Source organism: Podarcis muralis, chromosome 4 (assembly GCF_964188315.1).
Source record: "Podarcis muralis chromosome 4, rPodMur119.hap1.1, whole genome shotgun sequence".
Classification (NCBI taxonomy): domain Eukaryota; kingdom Metazoa; phylum Chordata; class Lepidosauria; order Squamata; family Lacertidae; genus Podarcis; species Podarcis muralis.
This window is the reverse complement of record NC_135658.1, coordinates 61,972,423-61,999,821: the sequence shown is the minus strand read 5'-3', so window position 1 is coordinate 61,999,821 and position 27,399 is coordinate 61,972,423. Positions and strand designations below refer to the sequence as shown.

Sequence of the window (27,399 nt, the reverse complement as noted above, 5' to 3'; positions counted from 1 at the left end):
ACATGACCACTAGCTACCATCTCCCCCACAACAAACTACGTTCTCACCTTCTACTCCACAAGTAAAACTATGAGTAAAAGGAAATAGGTCTCCATAACAACACCGTCACAGATCCACCATGCAGTACTGCAATTTATATATGTATCTTCCCTGTTATCTCCCATGAGTCAGAAAATACTGTTCACACAATATGGAAATAATACGTGCAGTAGAGCATTCCCTACCCAAAAAAATAATAACGAAACAGGGAAAGCCTAAAAGCACAGAGCTGTATGCTTACAGCAAAGACCCTGTAGGACTTACACTGACTGACTTCAGAAAGCATGCACTTATAGTGGATTGCACCCAGAAGTGATAGGTTAGCACTCCCCAACCAAAAACCATTCAAGTCACACAGGTGTGAAAAAGTGGTACATACCTTTCAAACATGCTCTCTACTCATAACTCAAATGACTTCAGTTTCCTCACCAATGGCAGCACCTAATAGTGCCAAACGGGAGCTTATGTTCAAAGAAGGCAAGAGGATCAATATGAAATCATGGCAAGTGTTACAAACACATGATGCAATTTAACTGAAAAACCCAATGCTTCTTATCTCTTTGTTTTTTCATTTCCTAAAAACAAAACAATTCCATAACTGAATTCTTAATTAGAGCAGCAGAATTCTTAAAATTTCATCAAGACGTTCAGCAGTCATATTTGTAAGTGTCAAAATCATGACTTTAGAAAAGAAATCTCAACACTGGTTCCTTTAATTTCACTGTGTTCCTTTGCTGTTCGATATAAATCAGTAAGATTTTACATACCAGATAAATTCCACTTTGCATGGACAACCTCTACATCTTATCATTACATGGGCAAGATGTGAAATTTGCTTGCACAAGGTGCAAGTATTTGGAGTAATATAATTGGAGAGTGCAAGAAATTTACACACATTGTTCCAGTGCTTTATCAGTGAGGAAAAAACAGTCTGACTGTTCTTGAACAGTTTTATTATAGAATGACTCAACTTCAAAACCAAGAAACCTTCACAAAAGAGTGCTTTATTTCAGCAACCTAGCACTCAAACAAATCAAACATCCTCTTTATAATAATCAGATGCATAAAAGTACCAGTACAATTCCACTTTGTTTTGTTTTGTTTATGCCTATTAACTGCCCAATTTTTTTATATTAAAAAATGCATTTAAAGATCTGCTGCTCTTACTAATTAATACAGACTGCTTTATTGACAGTGTGCAAATAAACCTTTATTGAAGAGCTAATATTGATTACTGTTTTTCAGCTAAATCAGAATGGGGGCACAAAGTACCTTCTGTGCTGTAAACATAATGAATTCTTCACATAATTGGAAGCTGAAAAGGCCTAAGGAAAAGGGTGCAAACACTTCTCATACATAACAATGGCTGAGCTCAAGTCTTCCAAAAAGAATTTGGAATAGTTCTGCATTTGGCATACGTCCACTCTACTGTCATCAAGCACAGTTTTAAGGGAACGTTGTTTATAAAAGCATAATTTACTTTTAGCTTTAAAACACAATGGCCTAATAAAAGCATGCAGCACTATTTTTTCCCTCTGTAATATGATATAATTACTTAATTACCAGTGTTAACATGACTTGGTGAGTGCTGTACAAGCAAAAGGGATTGTAAAATCACCTCTGATTGTACTCTATAAATAAGGCTCATACAGTACGTCTCCCTCCTCACCATGATCCACAATTTCAAAACAGCATTTGTGTAGAATTAAATTACCCTGAAAAAAGCAGCATTTACAAATATCCTTATTTTTTACTTTTTTTGCCCACCCCCACCTCCCCCCCCCCAAAAGAAAAACACCTTCCTTCTTTTTCAGTAGTTTACAATCTGGAAACATAGGGAGTCTTTGTTTTCCAAACGGCTGTGGCCAGATTATCAGATTCTGGTTCTTCACAGTTTGTCTGGATACCTGTAACACTTCACACCACAAAGTAATAGTTCTATGCTTATAAAAATATATATATATATAAGGGCTACTACCCAGCAAATGTAATTATAGGGGCTAGAACAGCAGCAATCATCTGATTCCTTATACATTCTTCACAGAGGGAATCCATTTTGGGTATCCTTTCAGTCTTGCTCAACGCAGTGGGATAAGAGCATTTTCCCCAAACTAATATTTAGTGCAGCATGAATGGAAGGGGGATTTCTCCCTTATAATTTGAAATAATTGGCTGGCAAACGCCTGGCAGATGACTGAAAGGTGTCTCATATATTCGTCTCCTATGGCTGTGTCCTCAAGAGCCTGTTTTTAATCCAAAGCAGACCTTTATGGATTCAGGCATACCGCGGCATTTCACATTGCTCACAGCGATTCATTGCTGGGTGGTTTAAAAAAGTACAGCTCTTACAATTCCACGGAGCTCCTTCAAAGTCTTCGTCTCTTGGCTGTGATCGTGGAGCTTGCTTGGAACTTCTCTGATGATCTACAGAGAAATTTTTTCTTTTAAACTCTTCAGTTTTAAAACACACCAAAGCCATGCATGATAATATAATAAGACTACTGAAGTTTTAACATTTTGGAACCACATTGTTATCCACCTCTGATTTTACCTTTGTTCCCAAGGGAGGCCAAAACACACAAAATATTTCAGTTATAAAGTGTTTCTTAGACATGGTCTACATCCCAGCATTATGAGGCTACGTCAGAGCATAGTATGGGACCCCAGTCTGGAAGATATCACTACTAAGGTGCAGGTTAACATTAAAAGGTAAAAGGTAAAGTACCCTGCCCGTACGGGCCAGTCTTGACAGACTCTAGGGTTGTGCGCCCATCTCACTCAAGAGGCCGGGGGCCAGCGCTGTCCGGAGACACTTCCGGGTCACGTGGCCAGCGTGACATCGCTGCTCTGGTGAGCCAGAGCCGCACACGGAAACGCCGTTTACCTTCCCACTAGAAAGCGGTCCCTATTTATCTACTTGCACTCGAAGGTGCTTTCGAACTGCTAGGTTGGCAGGCGCTGGGACCAAGCAACAGGAGCGCACCCCGCCGCGGGGATTCAAACCGCCGACCTTTCGATCGGCAAGCCCTAGGCGCTGAGGCATTTACCCACAGCGACACCCGCGTCCCAGGTTAATATTAAACACTAGCATTTACTTCTTGCTCTTCTTTGCAAGGAGGAGATGGACTAGGGCAGCTTCTGAATGTATAGCAAACATTACTCTGGTCCCCCAGATGTTCAGCATGATACAGAGCATTACCACTGCCATAACTTCATTATATCATTAATTATTCTATAGCATCCACAAATCCCTATACTACATTACTTTCATACCTACTTCATACCTTATTGTTTCAGTCATGTGTGAGACCAATCTATTTACACCCATGTGAATTCAACCAGAATGAATTTGTCACAGTAAACCACAAAGTTAAGCCAAAGATAATTTGCTTACTCAAGTGTCCTATGTTTTCCATGCGGTTCAAATTTTGCCACTAGATATCAAGAGAAGCTTTAATGTTGCCTCTCTTTCATGCTCTCAGTTCCTCACAAACGGCTTACTATAGTCACCTACCCTTACATTAGCAAGCATTTTTTAGGGTGATAGCAAAATGAATGTAGGGATGTAGTACGTATGTCCAGTGTCTTCCATAAAAGGTTAAATGATGCAACATCAGTGTTTAAACATTCATGCTACACTGTCAAAGCACTATCAAATTACTGTAGCTAATACATGGCAGAAAGCCACAAACATTCTTTTGTGTATTATTTTAGCACTTGGCACCAAGTACTTTAGGGTTATATAATGTACACCCTCTATTCTTCTGAAAATATCCATAGGGCTGACTTATGGCAATCACATTTCACAGATTTATTTTTAAGCTGTGTTAGTTTTCCCAAATGACTGTAGGTTGTCCAATAGAGCCACGGTGACATGATGATAAGGGTTTATGTGAACAGAAATTTCTGTAAGATGTGTCCAACTATAATGAACATGAAAAGCAGGGGAGAGGAAAGAAAAGAGACAGGAAGATTAATTGATTCATTATTTGATCACACGGTCATCAGAACTGGCCACCTGGGCTTTCACACTGCCAGTTCTCGCTGTGGTGTTTTCAGTCCCTGAATTTGTCCCTGCTACAAGAGGGGTTTTCCCAGTGGAGATACAAGAGGCAGATCACACTCAAATGTAAGGAAGGGAAGAAAGACAGTAACACTTCTGTAGTTGCAGAGTTGTATTTTTTTCTCCTAAGCAGACAAAATTGCAGCAGAAGTAACAGGGACAGATAGGGAGTAGGAAACTGCTGAGCAAAAGAAGAAACCAGTTAGGAGAAGGTGCTGCACTTAAATAACATAAAGGGGGGGAAATTGTACAAGCTGGGAAAATCATGGTACACAAAGCTGAAAGCGCAAAATCATCTTAATCAAGAAAGAGCTATCTTAAAAAAACAAAAAGGTGAACCTAAAATGTAAAGCTGATTGTCTGCTACTTTTCACAACATCCTACTTCATGCATAAACATAATCTAAATGTGTCATTAAATGGTTGTTTATACTGCTCTAACTATTACTGTATTCACAATACATTAGGCTAAGTGGTTTTTCCATACACCACTTGTACAGCATAAAATAATGAAAGGCAAAATATGTTTCTCAAGACAACGGTTTCACCAAAGATATAACACACTGAAATACTAATACTAGGCATAAAAATTCAACAGCAGCGATCTACTAGAAACTAAATATTGAACATTTATTAGCGACTCACCTTTTTTAAATGGCTTTGGTGGCACAACAGGACCAGGCTCTATATGATCATAAAAGTTAGTCATGGCTTTTGGGTCAAAGTTCCCTAAAACAGAAAAACAGAAAAATTATGCTCCCCATGGAAGAAATAGTAACAAAAGTGACTAGCCTTAGTTCACATGCATGTTTTCAACGTGAGAGATGTTGACAGCCTACACTGTCTCCTTCAGGTCTTTGTCTAGACTTACCTGTCATGAAAGTCTGTGGAATTTCCTCCTCACACCAGTGCATCTGGCACCTTCATTGTATAGCTTTCACTGTATGCTGAAAATGCACCTCTTTACCCTGGCCTTTGGCACCTGATATTAATAATTTTAGGACCCACCCTATTCTTCAGATTCTAAGTTATTTTAACGGATTTTAATATGCTGTAACCTGCCTTGGGACCTTATGGTGAATTAGCAGAGGAGAAGTTTACTTTTTAAATCAATCAGTAAGTAAATAATGCCTTGCTCTTTGAGGAGACTGTGCTTTCAGGGTGAAAAGGCTGTGTCTGTTTTGTAATTAAAAATGCAATTCCCTGGAACACTGTCATAATCAGCTTTTGCAAGTGCCCTTTTCAATTTATACTCCTTAATAAAAGGAACAAAAAACATTAAAAACCACAACTCTTAGCAAAACTGAAATACCCAGCATCTAACAGCATAAATAACTGGCAAAGAGAAAACAACTGCAGGTTTGCACTAAATATAGGACAGTCAAAACATGTCAGTAATGTGCCTGAAACCAGTCACATTCATTTGTGTATTGTTTTGCTTTCCTTTGGCCTCATTGGCAAGGACAGGAGGGGCGGGTCATCTGGGCAGCCCAGGACCTCCATATACACTGCCCAGGCTTGTGCCCTGCAGAGATCACTTTGGTGATGCAAATGCTGCAAAAAACACCATGGTCTAAGGTAGGAGCACTAGGGGTTGCCTTTGTCGGCAGGAGAGATCACCATGTCTCACCAGTCAGCTACTACTCACCCTTAAGCTGGGCCACCCCTGGTCACTAAAGTGCTGACCTGCCACTGTCCGACTGCTTCAGTGGGTACTGGAGTTCAGAGTATCACTTGACAAGCAGATTGAACTACAGCACCAGGCAAGAAAGAAAAGAAACAACCCTTCTTGTGCTTAGCAAGCCGGAACATCAGGACCATGTGTTCTGCTTTGTCCACTGACCTGCTGCAGGTCAACAACTCGCAGAAGATGAACATTATTGACCCTGAGCTGAAAACACTCAACAGTGACGTTGCCACTTTGCAGGAGACCAGACTCGCTTTGAATGGCAACCTCCAAGAAAAGATTTACACCCTTTTTCTGGCAAGGAAGGCATCCAGAAGAACCTTATATTAATGACATAGGCTTTGCAGTGAGGCACTGCCTTCTGTTTGCAATAGAACCACTAACTGAGGGCTCAGAATGCTTGCTTTCCCGTTGCCTCTCAATCACCACTGGTCCAGTTAACACCTTGAGCGTTTACGCTTCCACTATGTGCTCTGACATACAAGCCAAGAACCTGTTCTATGAGGAATTAGACCAGGCTGCCAGGAGAGTTCCAGCCTCCAAACTCCTAATCCTGCTGGGAAAATGCAATCCCAGAGTTGGGGAGGATCATCACACATGGGACAACTGCATCAGTCTCTACAGCCACAACAGGCGCTGTAACTCTCCAACAGTTTGACTTAACCCCTGAAGGCACACTTCTCTACTGTCTCCTGAGACAGGCAGATACCAACAACAATAACATTCAAATATACAGCTCAAAACAAACACATATTTTTGCAAGTATTTTAAAATATATACCTCTAGACTGAAGGAGATCTATTTCTTTCTGTGTACAGTCAACGTTTATCTGGAGCTGCCTGTTCTTGCTTCTCAATCTGGTCATCTCCTCAGGCTAGAAAGCAGAACCAAAAATAGAAACAGAAGTCAGCATAACCATTTTTGTTAAGCCATGCACATACATAAGTACAGTGAAATATTAATTTAGCTGTTCTTCCTCTCCTTATTTTTATGCAGATGGAATTGTGTAGTGTAAAAGGTTTGTGGGGTCCCTTGACCAGAACATTTCAAAACTGAGAACCAGTACGTTTCCACTGGTATAGTACTAAATTAGTACGGACTTTTTTTCCAGGCAAAACATTATTTGCCAATTTATCAGCTTGGGAACTGAAATCAGGACATAAATTGCTGATTTAAATTATATTGATTTAAAATTAATACATTCTGTATTGATCAGTAACAGGAGTTTCAGCACCATCACAGTAGTATGACTCCAAATGTATCTTGCAAATAAACCAAGACAGTTAAACAAGTTTCAAACAAATGTAGCATAGATGCACTTTGAAAGTGATTATGTGTGGTTTTGTTTCATGATAAATATAACTTGGTAAATTTCTTGAATGATACAAAGAATTAATTCACCCTGTACCTGTGAATCTCCACAAAATATAGATTTTAGGACAAGTGTGGGGTTAGTCCTCCAGATGTTTCTAAACTATAATTCCCATCATCCCTGGTCATTGACCATGCTTGCTGGAACTGTTAGGAGCTGTAATTCAGCAACATCTTAAAGGTCAAAGGTTCCCCACACCTGTTTTATGATATCATAGTCAGATTAAGTTTCCTTGTCAGAAGGGAAAGAACCACCAATTTAGAAATTCACATAAAACATTTGGATGTTGAATGACATTATCTCAAGAAAAGTTTATTATAGACTGCAGCGTATTTAAAATCAGTCACATGCCCTATTCCTTTCACCTCTCCCTTCCTTCAAGTATGACAGTGTTTCACAAAGTTGTTTTTCCTATCATAGCTTATCCCAGCCTGGGTTCTTATTCCCAGCTGATGAGACCACTATGTTGCTAACATGCAAGCTGTTAGGGGAAAATCTACAGCTAATACCAAAGAAAACACTACCATGCTCTTTCTGGTCTGGGGAAAAGCATGGACCAGCTACCAGAATATGCTGATACCCAGCTGCTGAAGTGGACTGGTTACTGAACTTTATCTGTCAGAATATGAATGAGGTATAATATATATATGACATGACAGTGACAAACACTGTCATTAGGAGGGAACAACTTTAATATTTTAAAAGCTTCTTACTTACTGTCGGGATTGAGGTTGTGCAGCTTACTCTTCTCAGACGCCTTTGCATAAGATCGTGTTCCATGCCATTCACTTCAGCTTTGAGCTTTTCAAGCTCCTCATTTTCAAACTTCAGTTCCTTTGCTAGCCTCTCCATCCTTGCACGTTGGTGTAACAACAAGGCTAGTGTGGTATAGAGAACAAAGTCAATGCGAATACACAAGACTGAGAAACCCAACTTGCAATTGGAATAGTATATACAGGTGAGCTTTTAAGAGCAGAAAGTGACTATAAACATGCAGCCAAACATCAGTGTAGAGATGTTTCATGCTAATGGAACTATACTTGTAGACGTAAAGTTCTTCCATCATAAAAATAATTATTTTAGACAGTAACTTGGATATTACCATTTCTGGCCACTGCTTCTTTTTTTTGGTCTTTGTCCGCTCAAAAATAAAAGGCACCTGTGCAGGATGAAATGGCAATCTAATTGTAACAGTGTACTGACAAGACTAAATCCTAAAAATCAAAAGGTATAAGACACTGGGCTACAAGATGATCTCCACTGCTTGCGATCAAATTCACTTGATGCAATGGAACATATTACTATAGCAAATGCAATCTTTTCTTAAAAGCTGCTTTTACTCTTTGGAAAAGCAGTTTTAACCTAAAGATTACAAAATCAGTGCTCTAATCAACTGCAGGAGCCTGTGACTAGATTAGGACATACAAATTAATTAACAGAACAGAACATATGAAGAGGCTGACCCTCCTTAACTGACTTTTAAAAAATTCATTGTAGAGTAGAAGTTTAACTACTGGACCCAGTTCTAGATTTTGTAGTAATTCCCAACTCTCCATTTTTGTCCTTAGTGGGGGGAAATGAAGAGAGATTGCAAAGTAAAGGCATTTGCTTTAGAGAGTGAGCGGGACGAGAGAAAAGCACTCTACAAGCAGAGGGTCTATAAAGTTCTGAAGACCCTTCTTTCTTGCTCTTTCCACATGGCTTCCAGAAATGCAATCTGCTGTGTTGAAGAAACTGATGACTCTTTTTGTAGTGTGCTGGAAATGCAGGGTTGCTCTTCCTAACTGTTCAAAGTACTCAAACCGTCTGTCTTTAGGGAGAATTTGAGGTCTTGGGCTGCCTGCCAATTGAACAGCACCCAACTCCCTGGCAGCTCAGATGTGGCAGACAGCAGGAAAGCAGTTTCTTCCACTTGCTGCCAACTGCATTGTAGTGGTAGTGGGAGAAACTGAAGCACAAACAGAGTCACAACATGGGAGCCCTTCAGCACAGCTATTCTTGACCATCCTCTGTTCCTCTGAAATATTCTGCAGCTTGTGCTACTTAAAATATGAGTACACAAGATTTTCCACCATCCGAATATAGATCTACAAAGCCTTCCTCCACATTATAAAGACATTTAGAAGAGGTCCTGTAAATTGAGCTGAATCCATACTTGCATTATTTCTCTGCTAAATGTCACAATTAGACATCTGTAGCATGGCCAATGGTTCATTCACAAAATGAATGAGGACAGTATGAACTGTGATATTACATTCCAGTGTTCGGTTTTGCAGCTTAATTATTTAGCACATTGTTACTCATTACTTTCTCTTGATACGTCCTCGTCATTCTGCATACTTCTCTCTCAAGTCTCCTCCAATCATCCTTAGCCAGCATTCTACTCTTTTATCTAAACACATATGCTCCTTTTCAAGTTTACATTGTAAGGAATGCTATACTCAGAAGTAAAATGAACTACACCCCATATATTCAGATATATGGGGTACTGTACAACACTTGTGGTACTAAGGTACAACACTTGTACCTCTTCCACAGGTTTGAGGGCAGAGTTGCCATACTTTGGAAGTCTTAATTTCTCCCCATGACTAGCAAGAGAAGCATAAACTGTGCAAACTAGTGTAAACTTTAGAATAGCTCATACAAAAGCAAGAGAAATACAGCAAGGGGGCTTAACTGGAATAATTTATACAGGTTACAGAAACTGGAATTATCTTGGCACAGGATGTGGATTTCTTTTTAGTACAGAGTAAAACAATCCTGCACCTAGCCCAGAGCAAAAAACATAGTATGGGAATGAAGTAATACATCAGCAGTCCAATTTATCCATGAAATAGTATGCAAGTTCAAGAGTTAAAAAAATAATTAACTGCTTTGAGTTACAAACTCTGTATGTTTGTATAAACATCTCTGAGTGCTTTGGTAGAAGAGCAAGATGCAAGATACAAGATATAGTTGTACCTATCAAAGGCTTAGATTTCAATAGATAGAGTTAAATTAACTGAAGTTAGGTTCTACAGAAATCAAGTGGGACATATTAGTTATGATTTAAGTCCTGTAGATTTCAGTGACCTCAACAAAAGTAACTTAGCTTGGCTCTAACCATTGTCATGTTAGCCAGTGCCATGGTTTCAGACTATTCCACAGCTGAAAACAATACATCAAAGCTAGCTCTTCTTCCTTGTTATAAATTATATGCAAATTTTGATTCATACTGAGCTATGCCAACAGGTCCATCTACGCTAGTGTTGTCAACCTGCTAAACAGGAATGCTTTAGGAGATCAGACAGAAATCTGTTGGCGTTATGCTATCTTAGGGCTCTAAACTGGAGATCTGAGAAGTAGGATAAAACTGAACAACTATATAAACTTTGCCATATTTTTTTTTTTAAAACCATGTTTAGATCACCAGACACAATAATGCTCCCAAAACTAAGTGTACATCTAGCCCAATATTGAAGATAGGTCCAGTATCTGAAAGATTGCCTCTTCCCATGTTATTTACCCAGACCCTGAGGTCATCTTCAGAGGCCCTTCTCTGGCTGCCATCTCCAGGAGAGATATGGCATACTATCTATGGAATTGCCCTCCCCAAAAAGGTTCGCCTAGCACCTTCTTTACTATCTTTTCAATGCTAGATAAATACCTTTTTATCTCTGCAGTCCTTTTAAATCTGTTGGTGCAAAGTTTGCTTTGGTTTTTACGGTTTTATTTTCTGCTCTATCATGCCGAATCAGATTGTATCATCATTTTTATTATTTATGATTTTTAACTTGCGGGTTTTTTTTTAATTAGTGAATCGCCCTATTTGTTTTTAGGGCAGCTTATAGATGTTGAAAATAAATAATAAAATATTGCCTACTCTAACTAGCAGGTCACAGATAGAGGCCTTTCACATCAGCTGGTATCTGATACTTTTAACCAGGGTTGTCAGGGAATTGACTCAGGGACATTCGACATGCAAGTCAGGTTTTCTACCACTGAGCTACTCCCCAGTTACAGAGCTACAGTCATCCCAAACCAAATTTATCAAGGGCCCAGATTCATTTGTCTCCTTTCTCTTTGCTAGGTAACAAACATTCCTATGCAGCCTTGGAAAAGCCTTGGAAAAGTAGCTCATCATACAATTGGAAGCTCCACAATAATGCACCTTTATGAATGTTCTCCTCTCCACATCAACTATGGTGTTTTTGCTAAAGCATCTAGTTCCTTAGCAGATGTACTTCAAAAACATGAAAAAAATTAAAAGGCTTCAATAACACACTTCAAAAATTATTGAACTGCAGATAAACCCATCTTCAATCCAAAAACTTCAATCAGTTTTGACATTACACAGGAGTTTGCACTGACAAAGCCTCAACAGCATGTGATGTTATTGCACATTATGACCACTACTTGCTCTGTAAATTCTAACCCTGCACAGTAAGTCTAGTACACTAAGATAAGCAGGACTGTGTTGGCTCTATATTGGCAGAAGTTACTCTAGGGTGGTATTCAGTCAATTGAGTTTAGCGTATCCATTCCTCCCCCTAGACCATTTCTCTGCTAATTAGGTTATGCATTATATGGCATCAACAACTGTTTCTTCTGAAGCACATTGTATCAATGCAATATACTGCAAGATCGTCCCACACTACAGTGGCAAAGTAGCCCTTAAGCTACATCCTGACACCTCCTTTGCTGCTGCAGAGACAATGAACTTCCAAAGTATATGCTCATTCTATCTTCTCTCTTACGAAACAAGACGATATATATTTGTCATTAATGAATCCCGATAAAATAACCATGGCTTAAGAATTTGAAAGACTGTTAGTAGTTTAGAAACCAAAGCACGGAGGATGTACCACAGTGCAAATAATTTTTTCTGATAATTACTGCAACATGCAATTCAATAAGTTTACCTTGAGTATAAGCATAGTCATCGGACCCAGAACTGGAGCTCCTCTGATACTTATGGCTTCCTCTTTCACATCCAGATCCTGGTACAACTGAAATAGGCTGAATTGGTTCTGGTGCTGCAGAATGCTCTTCTTGGTCCACTAAATTTAAAAGGTTCTCAGCTGGTGCTCTGCCTACGGTGATTTTAAAAACTGCTGGATTTGGCTGAGATACCATGACCCGAGGTGACTGAGTAAGCACACCCGTAGGTCCAGCTGGCTGTGTATATGTTATATATAAAGGATTAACACTATAAGGAGGTTTGGGCTGACCTGACATACTTCTGGAAGGAGAACTTGAAGGAGGAGTAGCAGGTGCGTACAGTGGGTGCTGATTCCGTTGGGAAGGTGGGTTACTTATAGGTGAAGGGCTCCTATTCATTGTAGTCCCAGGTCTTTGTGGTGGCTCAACGGTAATTTCTATCTTGTTCATGGAGCTTTTGGATAAGCTAGGTCCACCATATGGAAGATAAGATACTGAGTGTCCACTTGGTTTCTGATATGTTTGGGGTGTTTGTTGATATGAATGGGGTAGCACAGTTGAAGGACTAGGAGGCATAAACACATGGGAACTTTGATGGCCCAACGGGCTAGGCTGAACTTGATGCTGAGGAGAGCCAAAAGGAGATGGACACTGAGAAGCAGGCGGCGACTGAAAAGGTGACTGAGGAATCTGGGGCTGTTTTGGAGAATACTGAGAAGGCTGATAGTTTTGTTGGTGCGGATAAACAGGCAGTGGATGTGGACTATAATGGGGCACTGGGCCTTGTGGCGATGAATGCCACTGTGCACTTTGAGTAGGAGTCTGTCGTCCTGAAGAACTTTGAGACGTCTGCCTAATATAGAGAGATCCAGGATTCCCGTAAGGATTGTTTGGAATTGGAGGAAGGATTTGTAAAGCTCTGGGTACAGTCTGTCCAGATGGGAGGTTCTGCGACACTGTAACAGTTATAGGATTTGTGCTATACCGAGGTATGTGCATATACGCAGGAGGAGGCGGGCCTTGCATAGCAGATGTATTCATTCCAGGTTGTATGGAAGAAGGTTGCTGAGGTGGTTGCAAAGGAGGAGTAGCTGCGTTTCTATTCTGGTCATTCATAAAAAATGGGTTGTAGTTGGGAGAAGCTGCCACAACAGCTGGAGCAGAGTGTGGTTCTTGAACTAAGCATATCAGTTGTTTACCTGCTGTGTGTTGTGGATCAATATGTCCATCACTTGAACTATGTACCAGTGTACGACCACCATTAAGTTGAGCTCCATCCCCTCCGTGATAGCTGGTGTGAGGATGGATGCCGAGGTTAATATGCAGATGGCGATTCCTGTTCAAACAAGTGTCATCTGGGTGGTACTCCATGTATAGGTATTTGTTACTCTCCTGTGCCAGAGCTCGACAACAAGCATCAAGGTTGTTGTTGTTCTAGTAATAAGAAATAGAAAACGTGAAGGGTTTAAAATTAAATAAATGAGTCTGACAAGCTATAATGTAGTTCCATATGCATACATGTCAACATACCTATAAAGCCTAGTTTGAACATCGTATTTCAGTTAAGACTCTCACCTGAATTAAGGAGCATTAGTTGAATGATCCTCTTTTTGTACTCAATTAAAGCTGCAGCATTTGTATATAAACAAAGGTTTTAAAGAAGGTACACTTTACATCCAGGTCCTGGGATCAAATGGAGCCCTCTGGGCCTCTCCATCTGACCCTCAGGACTCTCCTCAGGCCACTCTTCCCACCAGTCACTCCCTCCTCAAGTAATTTGCCTTGTTGGATACTTCAACTGTGATAACGTCTCATTTGCCTGGATAGAGAGTTGAGTGTGTAGTTAAAAAAGCATGGCTGGAATGTAGCCTACTGTACAAAAATAAGAGTTATTATTATCTGTCACACCACTGAATTTTTGCCTCTGGCCCACAAAGGAAAGCAGTGCTTGAACTGAAGAGGAAAAAAAAACTTAGGCAGTAGCCACCATCTCAGAAGAGATTGAAGACTGCTTCTCCTAATTCTGGGCTAAATAGTCTCTCAGGCACTTTCAGGAGGCTATCTACTCCCTGCAAAAGTGCGGGGGAGGGGGAAGCAAATTTCTCAAATTTTAAGAGGGATAACAGACCTTAGTTAATTTTACAAGTTGGCTAAAGCCCTTCCCTTGTCCAGCACTTTTTAAAAAGCCTCATGCTTGCTTATAGCAGCAGCAAGATTCAGTACTTCTTAAGAAACACAAGTGGTAGGCTACTATGGAACCCTGCTGAGGCTGCAAGGGGCTATGAGGCATTTTTTACAAGTACAGGAAAGGGGAAGAATGTCTTATTCACCACAAAGGTAAGCCAACCTCCACCCCAACATTTTGGGGAAGCTTACCTCTTCCCCTCCCCAAATTTTAAAATCCATTTTCTTTTCTCCCCCACCACCATAATTTCAGCCCAGCTCCAGTTTCTTCTAAGATTACACCTGCCAGTCATAGCCAGGAAACGAAATCATCACACGTTTCTTCGGCACGCATTATTTCATTTTTAAAAAATACAAACATGTCAATAAAAGGGCTGCGTTATGGGAACATTAGAAATAAGATTTTCAGTGAAAATACTGCCTATCCAAACCCCCTTTCCTGAATAAGCTTCCCACTGTTTACAACATTTATTCTCTCTCTCTTTTCATAACTGATGGGAAAGGTTAAATGTTGTCCTTATTTGTAGCTTGAAAGTGAGGAAACAAGAGCACGTGGGAGACATACAACGTTCAAGCATCTCTTAACATCTCTAAAAGCAATAACTACACTGGTCAAAAAACATTTGGAGGGATATATTAAATGATTCCTAATAATGCAAGCTTTAAAATCTACTCTTTGTTGATATCTAATGAAACCTCTTACATTTATTGACATTCTCTTCAAATTGTGATCAACAGGATTCAACACATTGAAGTTTGCTAAGTGCAGAATACTGAGATCTACACTCTGCTGTCTTGGGTTTCAAGGAATCTGCCAATACAGCCTCCAGTGAGATGCCTCTTCCAAGCCGCCTGTTGTGCATGTGTCTTTACTTTAAAGGAGTGTTTTTTCTTCAATATTGTTTTATTCCTATGGTTTTGTTCCCTTTTCCATGTGCAAGACTATAGCAAACTTCTTATAATTTTATCATGAACCATTATATTTTTCTATTTTGCTTTTTCCAGAAAATGTTAATTTGCAATACTGTCAGAGGTCAGTGGAATACCATATTTTTCTGTGTATAACACCCCCCCCCCCCCCGTGTATAAGACGCTCCCTATCACTAAGTCAAACAAATATTTGGAAATTCTAAAGCTTTACCTGGAGCATGAAATACCTGAATTTTAGGGTGGGGAGTTCCATAGGGTCATTGCCCACCACATTCCCACCCTTCAAGATGGGGAAAGATGGTTGGTGACAGGTTTGTAGGCTTCATCCATAAGATCTGGAGGCTCCTGACCATCCACTACCCCAGGATCCACAAGAGCTATAGCTCTCAAAGTATTGTTTTTGATAAGCTCAATGGTAGGAGCACCAAGGTCTTAAGGATCAGGCCTACACAGCTTCTGACATTACCAGACTGGTTTCCTGAACACTTCATTGAGGGAGAGGGAAAAGGGAGAATCTGTGGAAAGGTCTGGTAAAGAATTCCCCAGATATGCCAACATTCCAAGCTTAAATCATAATACTCTGTGTCAAACAAAATTTTCCTCCTTACTGAAGGGTAGAAAAATCAAAATAAGTATTTGGAAATGTGTTTGCCAAGTAGCTAAGCAGCCTCAATCTTTCTACTGAGGCCTCAAACCAGTGCATTCATTGTTTCTTCAGGCCATTCCTGGCTCTTGCAACTGCCTACCTACAGAACCTTTTCTTACTGTCTTGGCATCAAAAGCACACACCTTTCTTATTCTGGCATTGTTCCCATATGAAATCACTTAAATGTGTTCAGGGTAGTATTACCCAAAACACACACACAAACAAAACAAAAACATAACAGGTATCTTACTGTGAGAGAATTCCACCTTAGGAGCTTACACTACAGGGAGGAAATCCCTTATTTGCTTTAAACATTTCCCGTTTCCTCTGCAAGTCATTGAAAGTCTCCAATGCAAATTGTTTAGTGATATTTGCACAACACTATTTTATTTTATGTAGGAATTCTTGGTTTAAAATCTTATCACAGCTAAACAGCACAAGAACTACCAAGAGGCTGGTGCCATATTGGAATAAGGATGATTTTAAAAGGACCCAGGCATGTTCATCTTCCATTCCTCCGGATTGCTGATTACATGCCTATACTTATTTGCCACACATTTTATTTCTTTCTGCTTCCCCCATGGGCATTTTGTGTTCTACTTAAAATAATATATTGATAATAAAATACAATTATTTCAATTAGAACACGAAATGCCCTGTGGATGACTAGAGGAAAATAAAAATGCATAGGTAGATGATAGATAGATAGATAGTAGATAGATAGATAGCATTTAAGAGCTTAACCATTGTTTTAACCTCGCTGATCTCAACAGGACACAACCTGTACCTGTGCTAATTAGATGCAATAAGATTTTAAACTAAATTAAAGTGGTATGAGTAGAATCTATTTTATTAGTGAAAGATACCGTAATTTTCGCTCCATAACACACACTTTTTTGCTCCTAGAAAGTAAGGGAAAATGCCTGTGCGTGTTATGGGGCGAATGCACTGGACCGGAGCCATGGCTGCTGTCAGTTAAACGAAGCGGGAGCCGCTTGCAAGGCTTCTGTCTCGCTTTGCACGGCTCTAGCTTTGCCTGCTTTACAGCCAGGAGGAGGGGCTCTCTGAAAGTAAGCAAAGCGAGAGCCGCTTACACGCTCTACGAGGCTCTCGCTTTGCTTGCTTTAAAGCGACCTACGGAGGAGCCGGGGAAGAGGGAGGGAAGGAGAGGCATGGCAGAAAAGCAGGCAGCAGCCACTTACACGGGAGGAGGGATAGACGGGAGCCATAGTGAGCCGGAAGGAGGCAGGCAATTCAAAGCCAGCAGGCGCTTTTAAAAGCGTTGCGTAGCCAGCAACAGCTGCTGCAGCCTCAGCTAGCAAAGGTCTGCGCGCTCTCTAAACGGAGCAATGAGGCTGCGCGCTGGGGACAGGAGGGCATGGGATGAGGGAGAGGGGGAAATTACGCGTCCCCAGCGATCCGCTGGCTCCTTCAGTGCGCCGGAGACAGGAGGGCACGGGATGAGGGAGAGGGGGAAATGCATGTCTCCCAGCGTCTCCCCTGATCCGCTGGCTGCTTGAGCGCGCTGGGGACAGGAGGGCATGGGATGAGGGAGAGGGGGAAATGCATGTCTCCCAGCGCCTCCCCTGATCCGCTGGCTGCTTGAGCGCGCTGGGGACAGGAGGGCACGGGATGAGGGAGAGGGGGAAATTACGCAGAATAGACTGGATAGGTTTGAGCACATGAGCAGGACTTGGATTGCAGGGGATTCTCCATTAGCTGTGTAAAGCAGCAAAGAGGGAGAGAAGAGAAGGAGCAAAGCAGGAGAGGAGAGGAGCTGCTTACACTGCTGTCCGGTTGGCTCCTTTAAAGCAACAGTGCTCTTTCCGTCCCTCCTCCCCGCTCAGCTCGCGGAAAAGCTCCTTCTCCACACACCCCACGCGAGCTCCTTCTCCCCTTAAACCCCTCGCCTGCATTATTAGAAGCATCCTTCTTCACACACCCCACGCGTGCTCCTTGTCCCTTGAGTGCTTTCCCTTCCCTCCCCACTTAAAACGTGGTTACAAAGCACGGATCCACATGGATCCTCAGGATTTTTGAATTGGGCTACCCCAAACTCACCATCAGATCACATGTCTGTGGCCACAGCATGAAGCACAAAAATCATACATCCACTGTTTCGTTTAGAATTTTTTTTCTTGTTTTCCTCCTCTAAAAACTACATGCGTGTTATGGTCTGGTGCGTGTAATAGAGCGAAAAATACGGTATGTTAACAGTGGTTTTCAACCAGTGCGCCATGGCACCCTGGGGCACTTCAGATGGTGGTCAGGTGCGCCATGTGCAGCCCTGGCCTCCTTCCCCTCCTCTGGTGCCCTCTCAAGTCTCTGCCTCCAAAGGCTTCCACAGCGGTTTCTTACACTGGCCCTGGCTACAAGTTCTCTAGGTGAATGCTGCTACAAGGGCAGGGCAGGAGGTGCTGGTTGCCAGGAGCTGAGGTGGCCTTGGAGTGAGTAAGTAAGTAAGTAAGCAAGCAAGCAGGCGAGGATTCCTGAGGAGAGGTGTCCCAAAGGGGTGAGGGGCTGACCACTCAGCAGGCAAGGGGCAACATAAATAAGCTCCTGAGACTTGAAGTGCACTTCCCCACAGGGGAGCCACAGAAAGAATATAGTTGGTCAAGGGAGCCACAGACTCAAAATAGTTGGAAATCTTTGTGTTAACAAAGTATGCTATGGGTAGCCTGAAGACCTAGCTTGGAATTAAGTTTTCACCCTCAACCCCACAAAAAAAGCCTTTATCTTTTAGAAACAAAGAGGATGAAATTGTGTGTGGATCTTACTAGCATATTACAACGAACTCTTTTCAAAGAGAAACCACTGTTTTATCTCTTACCTGGAGCATGCACTGTGACACCACACTCTCTGGGATCTCAGGGAAATGTTGCCGGAGGTCATGGAGTACCTGCATGTCGAGTTGCTGGCTGCTCTGTGCCATGTCAGACTGATGTTAGTCTCAAGACTCTAAGAAAATAGCAGTCAACAGGCTTCCCAGTGGCTATGCTCTTCTGATGCTTTTGGCATCTTCTATAAATACAAATAAAATAAAATGAAGAAATAGTTTAACATGATTTAGACAATCACACAAAAACATATACCGTATTTTTCGCCCTATAGGACGCACTTTTCCCCCTCCAAAAATGAAGGGGAAATCTAGGTGCGTCCTATGGGGCGAATGCAGGCTTTCGCTGAAGCCAGGAGAGTGAGAGGGGTCGGTGCGCACCGACCCCTCTCGCTCTCCAGGCTTCGCGGACCTCTCCGCAAGCAGCGGGAGCCAGTGCTGGGCTCCCACGGCTTGCAGAGAGCTGCTTGTTTGGGGGCTGGGGTCGGGGGAAGCTCGGGCCTCCCCCGCCCCAGCCCAGCGCCAGGGGGAGGGGAATAATTTTTTCCCCTTTATTTCCCCCCCAAAAAACCAGGTGCGCCTTATGGGACGGTGCGTCCTATAGGGCGGAAAATACGGTACATATCTGATGGACATATGAATATCAAAGTCTCAGATTATTATTTCATAAGGCCATGGCTTTCATCTCTCAATGCCAAAGTGAAGAATAATTACAACATACACTCTATAGGACTGTACTTAAAAACAACTTTCTTTTCCTAGACTTGGGACAGGAATCGTCAAATAAATGAGACATGAGCAAGCTTGTCCCTCCCAACAGTAACTTTCTTAATTATGCTTCTTCTAGCAAGAGAGCTTGGGACCAGTACATCTCTACCATCCTCACCTTTAAATCTCTCTTTAGTTCAAAATAGAAGAGGAACTACATAGCAAATCACACTCTGAACATACACTTCAAAACTAACATGAATAGTTACTTGGATTTTCCCAAATTAATGGCAAGCAGAGGTGGGTGACCCATGTATCTGAAAACATTGCTAAATGTACCTTGGCTAACATTGCTAAATATACCTTGCATATTTGGTAACCTGGTAAGTAAATGTTTGAAGTATTTATGCTTATGACATACTGTATTCATTCTATAGTACATATATCAAACTTCTTAATTCTGTCCTATCCTTTTATTTTAAAGTTAAGTACATGTATGTAACCCAGATAGACGAGAAACTTAGTACAGTAAATGAAGCTTTGCAGAAGCAATCCAACCTTGAAGATAAGGAGCCTTAGTAACTGCTTAGTGACCACATAAGTAGAATTGATACATTTGCAGGGGTGGGGAATGTGAATGGTTATTCCCTTTCAAAGGTTGGAAGCAAACAAGAAGGCTGGGACTAGTGGCTATGAGGTGTGAAAATCAAGCTGCAACTGTGATGCATGTAACCTGGACTTTGCTACTTTAATATGCAGAGAATCTAGGCCTACATAATGGATGTTCCCATGTGTGTGAAGACCTGGATTTTGGCAATGGATAATATTGTTTCTGCAGACTTATGGCATTCTGGATCCCGAGATATAGGGCTTTGTTCTCCATTTTGTACCTGTATAAAGACAGTTCTCTCTCAGTGCCAATTCCAAGAAGCCCACACAGCGAACCCTCAAAGAAGTAATGTGTCTGCAGCACTTCTTTCTCTCATGTCTCCCCCTTTTCCTATTTTCACTTGTTACAAGGGTCCCTAGCCAGGATCCTTTGTGTGAGCATTACCCCATCCTTGGTATTGGCGTGGATGAGGGCCAGTCTGCTTAGGTAGGATAACTCCTTCCATCCAATTTCTAGTCCCCATTTCTCGACGAGGGAGAGGATGCACTAACTGTGGAAAACTTGGTCAAGAAGTAATTTCATTATTGGTCTGCTTGTGTGTCCATATATTCACTGGCAAAGTAAGATCCCAGGCTGTATATCTTTGTCTTTGCATCCCATTGCACAGAGAGATCCCAGGATGTGTCTCAGGCCTGATCACCTTGGAACACACAGAAACGCTGTTTAATATGTTAGCACTCCAGTTCTGACCCCTGAACTGGACCATAACATAAAGATAGCTGCATTGTATAGTATAATGCATAGTTCAATCCTTCCACCTCAGTTAGGGAAGAAAGCATACTGCAACATTTACATCTGACAGTATAGAGAGATAATCTTTATAAATGTAAAAATCTCACTGGAATGAAATTTGGCTGGCCATACACTCATGCTGTCAGCATTGCCACTAACATTCAAATACAGTGGTACCTCGGGTTACATACGCTTCAGGTTACATACACTTCAGGTTACACACTCCGCTAACTCAGAAATAGTGCTTCAGGTTAAGAACTTTGCTTCAGAATAAGAACAGAAATTGGGCTCCAGCGGCGCGGTGGCAGCAGGAGGCCCCATTAGCTAAAGTGGTGCTTCAGGTTAAGAACAGTTCCAGGTTAAGTACGGACCTCCGGAATGAATTAAGTACTTAACCCAAGGTACCACTGTTATTCAAACCCCGGTTTTAGCATTTGCTGAAGTGGTGAAGTGTTACACTTATGCAGTTCAAGGATTCAGACAGAAGATCGCAGATTTGACAGTGGAACAAGTTAGAACTGTTTTCTCTACCCCTGTCCAACAAAAAATAATATACTCCATTTCCATCTCTCATTCACACACTTTGTCTCCCAAACATGCACTTGAAAGATACTTTTTTGCAAAATCAGGAAGAAATAGTTGACACAGTCTAATGTAAAACTCATTTATTTTAAGCACTGAATTTTTCAGGCAAGACTACAATTAGTATTTTGTTACTGGAGAATCTTCACAAATATGCCTGCTTCCCAACACCAGAATTGTACAAGAAATGTATAAGCTAAATACAGCCGTTTTCAAACAGCTTATTCTTGAATGTTTTGGCTCCCGAACGCCACAAACCTGGACGTGACTGTTCTGGTTTGTGAACTATTTTTTGAAGTCCGATGGTACTTCCGATTGGCTGCATGAGCTTCCTGCAGCCAATCAGAAGCCATGCTTTGGTTTCCAAACATTTTGGAAGTCAAACGGACTTCCGGAACGGATTCCGTTTGACTTCCAAGGTATGACTGTAACTACCAATATGAAACAGAGGCATACAAATCCACAAAGATAGATTTTAAAATAAGAGGATAATGAAGAAATTATCCATTGATTGCTTCTCTGCTTATTTATGAATGCTGGATTCTGTTCCAGAATAGTGCAGAACATGGGTTCAGAAAATACTGTAAACCTGATTACTGTTAGAAGTCATCCAAATCCTACAATGTAAGTGGTAAAGTATAACTGTGCGAGCTGGTCCTCAGAAGCCATGATCACAGCAATCCCAAAAAATTACTAAAAGCAGGCAACGGTGTAGATACAACTTGTGGAACTCGTTCAAACTACCACTGTCATGTTCCCCATGACAGTTCACTAATGTGACTCCAGATACTATTCTGCAATGTGAAAATAAAAGAGTTGTATTGCTTTAGCTTTTCCAGGCCAAGTGTTGCCTCACTTATAGTAAGAGGTGCACCATATAGAGTTTGAATAGCTAGCATGCAAAGACAGTCCCATGAAGAGGCTGCTGCACAGCCAGCTTAAAATTCCAGTTCCATGTTCAGTCCTACTGCTCTACAACAAATGGTCAAACGAGATCTGAAGTCAGGATGTTGATTGCTTTCACAAGCAAGAAATCATAGGACACAGTTTTGCAGGCTGTGTAGAGTTAGTGGCAGATTGCCTACAACAAACCATATATTCCCTTTTTCCAGCATCTCCAGAACTGTTCCTTGCTACATCACATCCATCCTTCACTTACCACACAACAGCATCTCTATATGCAATCCCCAGGTTCCTACAAAGATGACACCACCACCTCTCTCCACTACTGGAGAATTAGAAAGGGGAGGGGAAATCTAACATCCTATTACTAACTGCCCAACCAATAATAAATTACTGTTTTTATACTACTTCAATCACATACAAATAGGTTCAGATGTGGCCATGGTTACCTGGTTAGCTTAAAAGCTACATGGGGTCTAAAGTTGAGAATCCAATTTCCAGTCTTTTTTTAAAACAACAACAACAACACCACCACACAATTATTGGTTTTTTAACAAATACAAATACAAGAACCATCAAACACTCATCCAGGTGTACAGCTAATGCTGTTTCTTCTATCCATTGACTTTAGACATAAGCTTACACATTTAATGTTCAAACATATTACTGAACATACCATCTCCACTAAGAAGACTGATCAGTTGGTACAACAAGGTCTTGTTTTGGGTCATTAACATAGTTAAAGAAAAGGGTCCACATTTCTTGGAAGGTGTCCCTTTCTGTTATAACTTTAACTGCTCTTCTGTGTCTGGTGAGATGCTCAGACATTGCTGGATCCCAGTTATTATTTTCACAAATGTTCAGGGGTATTTCAGTCTGGTTCTTCCATTGTTAAGATATCGCTAATCATGCTGCAGTCAGTAAGAAGCCTACATTTTCTTTGTGGTACAGAGTGGAGTCCAAGTCTATGCCCAAAGATAGTAGGGCTAAAGCAGGATTTGGGGTAAGATGTTAGCTTGTAATTGTGGATATAATGGAGACAACTCTACTCCATGATGGAAGAAAGGCAGGGTAGAAAATATTTTTTTCAAATGTAAGGCAATCTGCAGCATTAAATAATGATGATTATGACATCTATAACACTGAAATTCAAAATGCACTTCTGCATTTAGAGGATGTGGCGTCTTCATGAGAGGATTATACAAGGCCTTCAATACGTGTGAATTGCTACTTGCCTTCTTCTGGCGACTTCTAGTCTGATTTTGAGATACTAGTAGACTAGAAGCAAGTAACTTGATTCTGCTTTCTTTTGACCTGGCCCCTTCCTTGTGGCCAACTTTTTCATCTTACCCCTCAATGGACATACTCTTACAGACTGGGGAAACATGCACCTTATTGCTCTGCCTTGCTGGAAAATAAAACAGACAGAAGATGGTAGGACAAAAACTGCAAAAGACCTATTGTGGGTACCAAAGCCTTTAAAAAAACACCACCTGAATGTTTGAGTGAGAACCCCAGAAGAAAGTGCATTACAACTGGGTACAGTACATCTAGGGGGATGTGGGTGGCGCTGTGGGTTAAACCACAGAGCATAGGACTTGCCGATCAGAAGGTCGGCGGTTCAAATCCCCGCAACAGGGTGAGCTTCTATTGCTCGGTCCCAGCTCTTGCCAACCTAGCATTTTGAAAGCACGTCAAAATGCTCTGCTTCAAGAGAAGCTGCTTAGTCATGCTGGCCACATGACCTGGAAGCTATACGCTGGCTCCCTCAGCCAATAAAGCGAGATGAGCGCCGCAACCCCAGAGTCGGTCACAACTGGACCTAATGGTCAGGGTCCCTTTACTTTTATCTTACATCCAATTTGCAATTTTGCTTGTACAAAACTAAGGCACTTGAAGTTTTAAAACTGATAAATATGCCAAATAGTACAATAAGTATTACAGAAGTTTCAATTCCCATTATTTCTGCTTTTACACAGTTTAAAGACTTCCAGAAATTTTATATCTCTGGCTAGCACTCTAGAATTTACTAAAAGATAGAGAGACAATGCCTTAAAACAGTTGTTTCTAGTTTATACTCATCATTGCATATCTATTTTATTGTAAACAGCAGCTGATATATTTTGTTTTTAATTTATCTAACTCTTTTATTTTGAAATTAATAGACTGGTTCAAGATGTATTATTGTGTTCCTATGAAACAGAATATGTGAAGATTACAGAAGGTAATACTTTTCACTGACTGACAGGGCATTAGAAGATAACCTAGATTCCTAGAAACCCCCAGTTTACAGTGCTTGGGAGCAGCTGGCCAGAAAGTTTGTTATACTGCTCTGCTTGGCAGAAATTCTTCACTGAAAGTGAAAAAGGTCTCACAAGACACAGGGCTAAAGATATAATGCTTCATGTGGAGAAATCTTAGTTAAAAGATTATTCAGTTTTCAAAAGGATTCATTTTATTCTTTATTGTCGCCTTTTGAATGTCCCAAGCGAATCTTGCTTCCACTTCAATTCACACATGAAAAGTAGCACAGATGGCATCATGCATCTATCAAAACACAGAAGTTAAACTGCAATTTTTACTACACTTCCAATATGATTATCAGTGCTTATCTCCATCTCAAAGCATGTTTCCTAAATATATCAAATTCTAGATTTGGTATTACATTATACATATATTTATAAAGTTATATCCATGCTTTCTCTTGCCTCTACACTGGTAGAAACAATATACATAAGCACTTGGGATGGAATAATACATAATTAGAATAATTTTTTATTGTTCACTACTGTGCTTGCCTCCATACCTTTGTCCCCATAGACTACTTGAACATTTATTAAAATCTGTCAAATAACCTAATGGTTTTTCTGCCTGCTGTAACAATTGTCAAGTACTATGCTAGGCAATGTGTGATTTTTATTGGTATTTTTACAAATATTCTATGGAAGACTTAAATGAAGCCTGCGGACCACTGGTGGTTCACAGACTACAGCTTGGAAACCCCTATACTACAGTTTATAATTTTATAGATCTAATCGTAGGGGTTGAAGGTCTCTGTAATCCAGGTAGTGCTTCTGTTGTAAGGAAATCACATATATCTACCACTGAGTACAGTATCACTAGGGAAATGCAGTTTTTTCCTAGCTAATGTACTAAATGTAGCCATTGCAACAGTGCAACAAAAAACATGGCTTTGCAAGTTCCACAGTCACCTACGATGTAACACACTCACATTACAGGCAACAAGTATTACAACTCACATCGCCTTCCACCTGCCTCATATTTTTTAAAAGTTTTATCATCATAATTTTACTTTTACAGGTGGCGCATTATTCCACTGCATCACCACAATGGAAAATCCCTTTATCACAACCAGAGGCATATAAGCATTTTCTTTGGGTTACTTAGGCATGAAAACATTACAAACACTGATTCTCTCTACTCCATCTCCTTTGTGCCACAAATAACTACCAGAGGTACATATGGGCAGGAAGGCTAGTTGTTTTGTTGCCTTATTTGTATAGTTGGTTTACCCAGAAGAGAAACAAAATAAAAAAGCCAAACAGGCGACACAGTTTCCCATCTACAACAATGCCCTGACATTTCATAGCTTTTTCAGTTTGTAGTGAAGACCAGTTCTCCTGAAGCAAGGCTACCCTGGCTTCTTAATTATATATGAATGCAGTACACACAAGTAGCTCTTGGCCCAGACTAGCACAAGTATGGCATAAAAAACCCACAGAAAGAAACTAACACCTGAATGGTCTTACTCAATCTTTTGAACATATACACTCTAAAATTTGCCTACACCAAACAAAATATAAAAATATTTAGCAAGAATAAGTTTCAGTACACTGCCAATGCCTTGCTACCACTCAAGACTGTCTATCTTCAAAGCTGCCAAAACCAAAGCAGCAGCATCATACTGCAGTCACCCTGCTGAGGAGACATGCAAAAAAAAAAAAAAAAAAAAAAAAAAAAGGCAGCAGAAGCAGCTATTACATATGCAATTACTTGCAACAGTAACAAAGTACCGGTAATAATTGTAGCACTGCTCATATCCCTGCCATACAAATACATGCAAGGTGTGGCATATCCAAGCAACCTGAAAGCAGCCTCCAAAACAGACAAAAAGTTTTCCTGAGCATGTAGGTGTAAGAGAAAAGACTCACACCCTATTGAAGTTTCACCTTGTCTGTGATTTAATCATTCAAAACCAAGCAATACAGGTCCAAAAGTGTGCCTGTTGGGTGCACACAAGGGGATGGACACCTGACCCCTTAACTTTGGTCCTCGATTAACAGGCCTCAAATACAGGTTCCCCATCACCCAGAATACACCTCCTTTCTTCAGTCCCCAGTTCATCTATAAATTGATTACCAACTTCATGAACACCATGCTAAATTTGTAAGATGAAAACAGATAAAGAACAGGGGAATAAAGTTTATGCTCTGCCTTTCATTTACAACATATTTTTAAGCAGGTGCCAGGACACACTGGGTATCCCCCCCCCAACCAATACAAGGTTTTAATCCACCCCAGTAGCCCATCCACTGTTGCAGCCTTTTGTTTGTGGAGTGTGGGGGGGTCGTCCTTTCAAGGCATATGAGCCCCCACCCCAAGCACTGCCCCTCAAGTCACCACTTTGAACCCTTTCTGCCTGCTTACTGGACACACAGCCAGCCTGCCCCCCCCTCACCCGCCTTGCCATGTTTTGCCAACAATCCCTCCACACCCCTCTCTCTCTCACCCCGGCCCTCCCCCCACCCCTCTCACCGCTCGCGGGGGGGCCGGTTCCAGCAGCACCATCTCGCGCTCCCCTCCCATCCGGCCCCTGGGCGTTGGGGGCAGCAGAGGAGGCCAAGCCCCCCGTCGCTTCCGGGGTGTGTTTGTGTGTGTGTGGAGTGGGGCAACTCTCCCCCCCCCCTTTTTCCGTCTGCGTGAGGCGAGGGGGGCGTCTCCGGGTGGTACCGGCAGAGTGCAGACCGAGCGGGGGGCGGGGGGGAGAGTGTGGGAAGGGGCGGGTCAGCGCACTAGACAGGGCCGTGAAGCGTTTCCGGGACCTCGCCCGCCCCGCCCGCCCACTGCCAGGCAGAAGAATTCGACAGGGGATTCTCGAGCAAAGGCC

The 27,399-nt window shown here is 41.5% G+C and overlaps 1 protein-coding gene across 1 annotated transcript; it reads right to left on the bottom strand.

Moving 5' to 3' along the window:
- Positions 1 to 1,023: 1,023 nt before the first annotated feature.
- On the bottom strand, positions 1,024 to 27,376 carry TAB3 (TGF-beta activated kinase 1 (MAP3K7) binding protein 3). The gene is made up of 7 exons (XM_028727430.2): positions 27,048 to 27,376; positions 18,671 to 18,861; positions 12,062 to 13,514; positions 7,878 to 8,038; positions 6,569 to 6,662; positions 4,747 to 4,830; positions 1,024 to 2,463 (listed from the first exon to the last, which is right to left on the bottom strand). The coding sequence occupies exons 2-7, from the start codon at positions 18,770 to 18,772 to the stop codon at positions 2,315 to 2,317; spliced, it is 2,043 nt and encodes a 680-aa protein (XP_028583263.2). The 5' UTR covers positions 18,773 to 18,861; positions 27,048 to 27,376; the 3' UTR covers positions 1,024 to 2,314.
- Positions 27,377 to 27,399: the final 23 nt, after the last annotated feature.